The sequence below is a fragment of the Myxine glutinosa genome, chromosome 1 (genome assembly GCF_964187855.1).
Source record: "Myxine glutinosa chromosome 1, kmMyxGlut1.1, whole genome shotgun sequence".
In the NCBI taxonomy this organism is placed as follows: Eukaryota; Metazoa; Chordata; class Myxini; order Myxiniformes; family Myxinidae; genus Myxine; species Myxine glutinosa.
Window position 1 is genome coordinate 378,907,256 of NC_136261.1, and position 9,082 is coordinate 378,916,337.

Sequence of the window (9,082 nt, forward strand, 5' to 3'; positions counted from 1 at the left end):
TGATTCTCTCATCCTATTAAAAATAACGTACACACACATCCTGCCTATATCGGTTATCCTCAAACCTTTTTGATTGCATTGTGGCGGACACAAAAGCCCACTGGTGTGGTGACATCATTCCGTGCACCAAGTGGGCGGTGGCCACGCCCGAGGGGTAGGCGTGGCCTCATGATATACACCGGGCGCGCAGCCCGGAGCGCGCCAGTGTTACAGTGAGCTCCTGAAATAAAGACGCTTATAAGTTACCGCTTGTCCGCTTCCTCCTTGCTCGCAAGCAGCGCGCGTAACGCCGCGCTTTACTGGTGACCCCCTCGACGTTGGATCTGCCGGAGCGATCCTTCCACACGCGACGCCATTGCCATGGCCAACTTCATCAAACTTCCCGAATTTTGGGAGGCTCAGGCCGAAGTCTGGTTCGTCCAGGCCGAAGCCCAATTTCAGCTTCGGCGCCTCACCGGCGATGACACGCGCTATTGCCACGTCGTCGCCTCCCTCGGGCCCGGCACGGCCGCTCGAGTTGTGTCCGTCCTTCGCCACCCACCGGACGGCCACAAGTACGAGGCACTCAAGCGGCTACTCCTAGCCACGTTCGGCCTCACGGACGACGCACGGGTCGACCGCCTCCTGGATCTCACCGAGCTCGGTGACACGCGCCCGTCGGTCCGAATGGACCATATGCTGTCACTGTTGGGCGACGAAGCCCCCGGTTCTCTATTCCGGGCGCTTTTCTGTCGCCAACTTCCAGCGCAGGTTCGCCTCGCGTTGGCCGGGACCGGGCTAACGGAACCCCGAGCATTGGCAGCCGAGGCGGACAAGTACTTCGCCGCTTCGGACACGCGGGCGAGAGTCGGCGTGGCCGTCACGGCCCTCGTGGCTGATGCTGCTGATGCTGCTGCTGATCCACAGCATCAGCTTATACAGCATACACAGCATGCTGATACGCACCTCGTGACCGCCGCCACGCCCCGCCCACCGCCGCGGCGAAAACCGCCACCGCGGGGAAACCCACCAACTCCACCGGCCTGGCGGAGCCAGCCGCGCTCCTCCAGCTCCACCACCTGGTGCTGGTTCCACGCCAAGTTCGGCCACGAAGCTCGGCAGTGTCATCCGCCATGCTCCTTCAACAGGTCGGGAAACACCCGGGCCAGCGCTCAATAGTGGCGATGAGCGCCGGCCGTTCGAGCAGCCTGCTGTTCATAACAGACACCTTCTCTGGGCGCCGTTACCTGTGCGACACGGGAGCGCAGGTGAGTGTCGTTCCCGCCGGCACTTCAGACAAGCACGCCGTGGGTGGGAGCCCCGCGCTGCTTGCCGCGAACGGGACGCCCATCCGTACGTACGGAAAATGCTGCCTCTCTCTGCGGTTCGGAGGGCAGGTTTTCCGATGGACGTTCGTCACCGCCGACGTGCCCATGGCACTGCTTGGCGCGGACTTCCTGTGCGCTAATGGGCTCCTGGTTGACGTCAAGCGCAGACGTCTTGTCCAGGCCGAGACATTCAGCTCGCTCGCTTGTGCGTTGCCCAGCTCAACGAGCGGCTTGCCAAGCGGCTTGCCGAATGGTTCGGTTCCGGCCACGTTGGTCTGTATGCTTCTGGCAGCAGACGCATTCACCCGCCTCCTCACCGGCTTCCCGGCCCTCACGCGGCCCACCTTCTCGGCGGGGGCCGTCAAGCACAGGGTGGCCCATCACATCCCCACCGTCGGGCCACCGGTTTACGCCCGGGCACGCCACCTCGAGCCGACGAAGCTGGCGGTGGCAAGAGCGGAGTTCGCTACCCTGGAGCGACTCGGCATCGTTCGGTGCTCAGAGAGCGCTTGGGCGTCGCCGCTGCATATCGTGCCGAAGCCCGGCGGGGGATGGCGACCCTGCGGGGACTATCGCCGTCTCAATGACGCCACGACTCCCAACCGCTACCCCGTCCCCCACATTCATGACTTTTCCGCCCGTTTGGCGGGCATGTCCTTCTTCTCGAAGGTGGACCTCATACGCGGCTAACATCAGGTCCCCGTCAGGCCGGAGGACGTCCCAAAGACGGCGGTCATCACGCCATTCGGACTCTTCGAGTTCCTGCGCATGCCCTTCGGTCTGAAGAATGCAGCTCAGGCGTTCCAGCGACTGATGGACAGCATCCTGCGTGACTTGGATTTTGTCTACGTCTACCTGGACGATATCCTCGTCGCCAGCGCGTCCCGCGAAGAGCACCTACGCCACCTCCGCACGCTCTTCGAACGCCTGGGCCAGCATGGCCTGATTGTGAACCCCGCAAAGTGCCGGTTCGGCGCCACCATAATCGATTTTCTGGGGCACCGTGTCACCAGGCACGGAGCCGTCCCCCTGCCGGCCAAGGTGGAGGCGGTGAAGGGGTTTCCGTGCCCCCGCACGATCAGAGGGCTGCAGGAGTTCCTGGGCATGGTGAACTTTTACCATCGGTTACTGCTCCATATCGCCCAGCTCCTCCGCCCCCTGCACGAAGCTCTCCGAGGTAAGCCGGGCAAAGGCGACGTTACCTGGACTGAGCAGATGGACACGGCATTCACGGGCGCGAAGCTCACTTTGGCTAACGCCACCATGCTCGCGCACCCGGCGCCCGATGCACCGATCGCCCTCACCACCGATGCCTCGGACTACGCGGTGGGCGCGGTGCACGAGCAATGGGTGCGTGGAGCTTGGCAACCACTGGCGTTCTTTAGCCGGCAGCTTCGCCCGCCCGAACGCCGTTACAGTACCTTCGACCGCGAGTTGCTCGGGCTTCACTTGGCGGTCAGGCACTTCCGCCATCTGCTCGAGGGCCGTGCGTTCACTGCCTTCGTCGACCACAAGCCGCTGATCTTCAAGATGGGCAAGGTCACTGAGCCGTGGTCGGCCCGGCAGCAGCGTCACCTCTCGGCGGTGTCCGAGTACACGACGGACATCCAGCACGTCGCGGGGAAGGACAACCCGGTGGCGGATTGCCTTTCCCGGGCCGTCGCCCACGCAGTCCACCTCGGAATCGACTATGCCCGGATGGCAGCGGACCAGGCCGCTGACCTCGACGTCCAGGCCTTGCGGACCGCCGTCACGGGCCTCCGCGTCACCGAGGTGGCGTTCGACGGCGCGGGCGCGGCCCTCTTGTGCGACATCTCCCTCGGGCGTCCTCGCCCCATCGTGCCCGCGGGCTGGCAGCGCCAGGTGTTTGACGCCATCCACGGCCTGTCCCACCCGGGCGCGAGGGCCTCCCAAAGGCTGATCGCCGACAAGTTCGTCTGGCATGGCCTCCGGAAGGCCGTCCGCGGCTGGGCCAGGACGTGCCTCGCGTGCCAGCGTGCCAAGGTGCACCGGCACACCCAGGCCCCGTTGGCCCCGTTCACGGTGCCGGAACGCCGGTTTGACCACGTCCACGTGGACCTGGTGGGACCTCTGCCCCCCTCGCGGGGTTTCACCTACGTCCTCACCATGGTGGACCGCACCACCCGGTGGCCGGAGGCCGTGCCCTTGGCGTCGACAATGGCGGCCGATGTCGCGCAGGCTTTATCGCCACCTGGGTCGCCCGGTTCGGCGCCCCCTCAGACATCTCGTCCGACCGCGGCCCCCAGTTCACCTCGGAGCTCTGGGGGGCGGTCGCGCAGGGGCTCAGGGTCCGGCTGCACCGAACCACGGCCTACCACCCCCAGGCTAATGGCCTGTGTGAGCGATTTCACCGCTCATTGAAGGCCGCGCTCCGGGCCACCCTCCGCGACGGTGGCTGGGTCGACAGGCTCCCCTGGGTCATGCTGGGCCTCCGGACGGCGCCCAAGGAGGACCTGCGCGCATCCGCGGCAGAGTTGGTCTACGGGCAACCGCTGCGGGTGCCGGGCGAGTTCCTCCCCGACTCCACGGCACCATGGTCCGCGGCACAGCAGCGCTCCGCTCTGCAAGAGACCGCCCAGAGGTTCGCCCCGGTGCCAACGGCATGCCATGGGCACCCACCGACGCACGTCGCCCCAGAGCTTCGCACGGGGGAGTACGTCTTCGTCCGCCACGATGCCCACCGGACACCACTGCAGCCACCATACGACGGGCCTTTCCGCGTGCTGGAGACCGGGGTGAAGCACTTCACCCTGGACATCGGCGGTACTCCTGACTGCGTTTCGGTAGACTGCCTCAAGCCGGCCCACCTCGACGTGGACCATCCACCGCCAGTGGCCCGACCCCCACGTCGGGGCCGCCCCCCTGCGGGCGGACCCCCGGCACCGCCCAGCCCCGCCGCCACGCCGCCCCCCGGTCCTGCACCCATCCCAGGGGCAGCCAGGGGAATCCCACCTGGCATCCCTGCACCCCGGACGCCGCCGATCGCCATGGGGCGCTTCGGCCGGGTCATTCGTCTGCCCAACAAACTGGCCCTCCAGGTGCGCGGGAATTCTGGGGGGGCGCGTGTGGCGGACACAAAAGCTCACTGGCGTGGTGACATCATTCCGCGCACCAAGTGGGCGGTGGCCACACCCGAGGGGTAGGCGTGGCCTCATGATATACACCGGGCGCGCAGCCCGGAGCGCGCCAGTGTTACAGTGAGCTCCTGAAATAAAGACGCTTATAAGTTACCGCTTGTCCGCTTCCTCCTTGCTCGCAAGCAGTGCGCGTAACGCCGCGCTTTAGCATCATCTTTCCTTTTTAATCCATTTAACGTACACACATGTCCTGTCCTGTGCCTGAGTGCCCTGTACAGCCACGCTGCTCCCACAGAGGGACTAAAGGTTCATAGCGCTCTCTCTGGTCCACACAGCACCGATGCACACAAATGTCACCTCGTCTGTGAGATCTGAGAGATCATTTTCAGATTTAGCATTGGATTATTTTTTCATCTAATCGTTTTTTGCCTTCTGTCATCAAATTATCCATTAAATTTTGTGTCAAGGCAATGATACAAGCATGATAAGAAAACTGTTTCACATATTCAATCATCACTTATCCTGCATGAGTTGAAATGTCCATCTATCTATAATTCCAGCAATCTCTGTGTGTGTGTGTGTGTGTGTGTGTGTGTGTGTGTGTGTGTGTGTGTGTGTGTGTGTGTGTGTGTGTGTGTGTGTCTGTGTGTCTGTGTGTGTGTGTGTTTGTTTGTCTGTGACCGCTGTTTCTCGACAACCACGGGTCCGATATACTTGAAACTTGCCAGGTATATTGCTGGGGACCCGAGGATGTGCCTTTTCAAGGTTTTAAATTAATCGCAGAAGTAGTTACCGAGCTATGTCCAAAAAACGATTCAACCAATCAGAGAGCAGCGAGCTATCACGTGTGCCGAACGTGGCGAACACACTCTGCCTCGGATGGCACATTTGAGAGCGTATTCATTTATTTCACGTTTGCAAACTATGTTGGCGCTATGTTGGTGTTAAACTATGTTTTAAAACTAATAAAAACTAATTTGTGATTCATCGTAACTGCGATATACGACCTTCCGGAGCTCCCGTGAGAGCGTGCGCCATTACGGATAGTAATTCAATTAAAAACATAAAAACATTGTCCCAATTCAGTCAGAGCGAAGGGCGTTGTTTTAAGCGAAGAGCGTTTTATTTTTCCCCTTAAATTCAGTCGCCGGACGGTGAAAGCTTTTTTTTGGGGGCAGCTACTGGCAGCCACGTACGGCCAATCACAGGACACGTTGTTGTGTCGACGTGCCGTGTTGTTTTCCCTCGCGGTTTGGAATGTTTTTCCTTTTCATTTTTTTTCTCTTCCTTACGGAAGTACGGGCATTTCCTTAAATTTGCGATTCTTTCGCTTTCCTGCGCGTTTGGGCACGCTATGGCGATTTCTTTACCAAACTCCGCAAGCCGTTCGCTTTGGACCAAACCATTTCATGTAAATAGAGGGGGGGGATTGTCACCGTACTCGCAAGCCGTTCGCTTTGGACCAAACCATTTCATGTAAATAGAGGGGGGGGGGATATAATTTTAGATATAGATATAGTACGGGCATGCCCTAGTTGTACCAATGTTATGATACCAGGACCCAGGTGTACCTTTCGAGCTTCGTTTTACTCACTCTCATTCAGTCATAGATCAGGTTGTGCACTCGTGAAATCACATAATCTCTGTTTCTGTGTTTGTCGACACAAGTATATTGTCATGAGAAACCTGGCACTCTGTTCTGTTACCTGTGTTTGTTATGATCGAGCGCACCTTCTGATTGGCTTCTTATCCAGATTGTACTTTTTCATTTAATACCTGGAATGAATTTTCCAAACCTAATTGTTATTTTTGTTAACATACTTGCTTTTTCATTACTTTAGTTTTTCTAATTTTCAATCTCCATTTGCAGGTTTCAATTCAACTTTGCTTCACACTCTTTTCTGACCCCAAGGAGATTGCTTCTTCTCTTCTTCTTCTTCTGCATTTTCTGATATTGTAGATAGCTTGGACATACTCGCATGCCCAGTGTGCTTTGACCTCTACAAGGAGCCCATCGCTTTGCCATGCGGCCACTCGTTTTGTCGTGTGTGTTTAGAGACATCCTGGGAGAACGGGGAGGAAGATAAATGTTACGTTTGTCCAAATTGTCCTGAGGTTTTTCTACAAAAACCAAAAATGAAGGAGAATGTGATCATTGCCAACTTGGTGGAAAAGATGAAGTTGAAAAAGAGAAAGGTTGTGTTGGGGGTTGACGTCCGACATGCAGAACTTGGAGATGTGAAATCAGAGGGCTCTGAGAGTTACTGTCAGCATTGTTATCGAGAGGCATCCAAGAGGTGTGTACCTTGTGAGATCCTCTGCTGTGAGCAACACCTGAAGCCTCATCAACAGAAAGGGCACAAACTGGTGGATCCAGGAGTGAAGATTGAGGAACAAGGATTCATCAAGTACGGAAAGCCAATCCTACTCTACTGTAAGGATGATGGGATCTTGATGGGCGTCACGTGCACGTGTGGAAAACATTCGAACCACAACGTTGTTGGTGTGGAGATTGCTCATGCTGAACTAAAGGTGAGTAAATCAGTGGGAAAAAAAATGGTTATTGTTTGTATTGTATCCATATAATTTTTTATTCATGGAGGAGGCTTGTGTATCGGTCTGAACTTTTTTTAAACTCTCCGATTGGAAATTATCCATTTCTGATAATCTTGTTACATCATGGGAGCAAAATATTCCTCACAAATGTGGGATTTCAGGGAATGAATGTCCCATCTGAATAATTTATCATGTGCTGTTGTTAATCATTCACCTGCAGAAACCATGAAGGGGAATGAATAAGCTTTTTCAGGTGAACAACTGATAAAAAGGTGAAATTGTTAATTTTGCATCAACGTGATGATAGCTAAAGACCACCGAAAGAAGGTTGTTTTGGAATAAGGAAGAATGTTCATGGCCCTGAGATACTTAATTTTTTAGGTTGAACACTAATGGAGGCTAAAGAAAGATTAATCATCGTGGAATTTCCATAAACTAGGGCATGCCCGTACGTGGGTGCAATGCCCGTACGTGGGTACGTGGGTACGTGGGTGCGAGTACGGTGACAATCCCCCCCCCCCCTCTATTTACATGAAATGGTTTGGTCCATGAAATGTTTTGGTCCGTTCGCAACGCCAAAGCGAACGGCGAACGCTTTACATGAAATGGTTTGGTTCATGAAATGTTTTGGTCCATTCGCAACGCCAAAGCGAACGGCGAACGGCTTGCGAGTACAGTGACAACCCCCCCCCCCCCCCCTCTATTTACATGAAATGGTTTTAATTAGTTTTAAAACATAGTTTAACGCCAACATAGCGGCAACATAGTTTGCCAACGTGAAATAAATGAATACGCTCTCAAATGTGCCGTCCGAGGCAGAGTGTGTTCGCCACGTTCGGCACACGCGATAGCTCGCTGCTCTCTGATTGGTTGAATCGTTTTTTGGACATAGCTCGGTAAGTAATTGTCCGATTAATATGAAACCTTGAAAAGGCACATCCTCGGGTCCCCAGCAATATACCTGGCAAGTTTAAAGTATATCGGACCCGTGGTTGTCGAGAAACAGCGGTCACAGACAAACAAACAAACACACATACAGAGATTACTGGAATTATAGATAGACTAGGGCATGCCCGTACTATATATATGCCCGTACTATATATCTATCTAAAATTATATCCCCCCCCTCTATTTACATGAAATGGTTTGGTCCATTCGCAACGCCAAAGCGAACGGCGAACGGCTTGCGAGTACAGTGACAATCCCCCCCCCTCTATTTACATGAAATGGTTTCGTCCATTCGCAACGACCACAGAACCCCCCCCCTCTATTTACATGGAATGGTTTGGTCCATTCGCAACGCCGGCACACGCGATCGTTCGCTGCTCTCTGATTGGTTGAATCGTTTTTTGTACATAGCTCGGTAAGTAATTGTCCGATTAATATGAAACCTTGAAAAGGCACATCCTCGGGTCCCCAGCAATATACCTGGCAAGTTAAAAGTATATCGGACCCGTGGTTGTCGAGAAACAGCGGTCACAGACAGACAAACGTACAAACGTACAAACGTACAGAGATTACTGGAATTATAGATAGATGTAAAAAGGTGTTTTAGTAAAGCAGACGGATGCAGGTACACCTCCTCATTCCCCCCTCAACCCTTTGCCCCTACCCAGACACACACACACACATGCAACCCTCTCCCCTCATGTTCACGATTCTTCACTTCTGTTGCTTCTTTGTTTTGTGCAGGATGTTGTGGCTGCAAAGTATCCTCGTGTATCGGAGTCGTTGCAGAGCGTTGCATCCCAACTACAGCAGGTTCAGGAAGAGGAACAGAAAACAGAGGTGGGAATCACTAAGGAATGGGAATTCTTGGAAAAGGGTCATGCCCCCACCCCATGCCCCCACCCCTTCCCCATTAAAAAAATGAATTGACTCGAGTGATGTGCTCACTTACGCCGTTATGTTTCTCTTCTAATAAGCAATGGTTGTTTTATGTAGGGATTCCCGATAACACAAATTTTAGAACTGAAATAACTAACAATTAATTAATAATGTAAATAAACAACCAAACAATCCAACAATATAATATGTACATGTGTATGCGTGTTTGTATGTGTATGTCTGAGCCAACACCTTGGCCAATGTGTTCCTGCCACAAGTTTTGCCCTTTTCTGA

The 9,082-nt window shown here is 54.8% G+C and overlaps 1 protein-coding gene across 2 annotated transcripts; it reads left to right on the forward strand.

Moving 5' to 3' along the window:
* The first annotated feature begins 5,213 nt into the window (after nt 1-5,213).
* Nucleotides 5,214-8,844, forward strand: LOC144889549 (tripartite motif-containing protein 16-like). Of its 2 annotated transcripts, none has more exons than XM_078770232.1 (3): nt 5,214-5,816; nt 6,276-6,937; nt 8,654-8,844. In XM_078770232.1, the coding sequence occupies exons 2-3, from the start codon at nt 6,542-6,544 to the stop codon at nt 8,837-8,839; spliced, it is 582 nt and encodes a 193-aa protein (XP_078626358.1). In that variant the 5' UTR covers nt 5,214-5,816; nt 6,276-6,541; the 3' UTR covers nt 8,840-8,844. The 2 variants fall into 2 exon arrangements, 1 of the variants encoding a protein (XP_078626358.1); XR_013621862.1 differs by lacking the exon at nt 5,214-5,816 and adding an exon at nt 5,991-6,020 and having other exon boundaries at nt 8,654-8,839.
* The last annotated feature ends 238 nt before the right edge of the window (nt 8,845-9,082 follow it).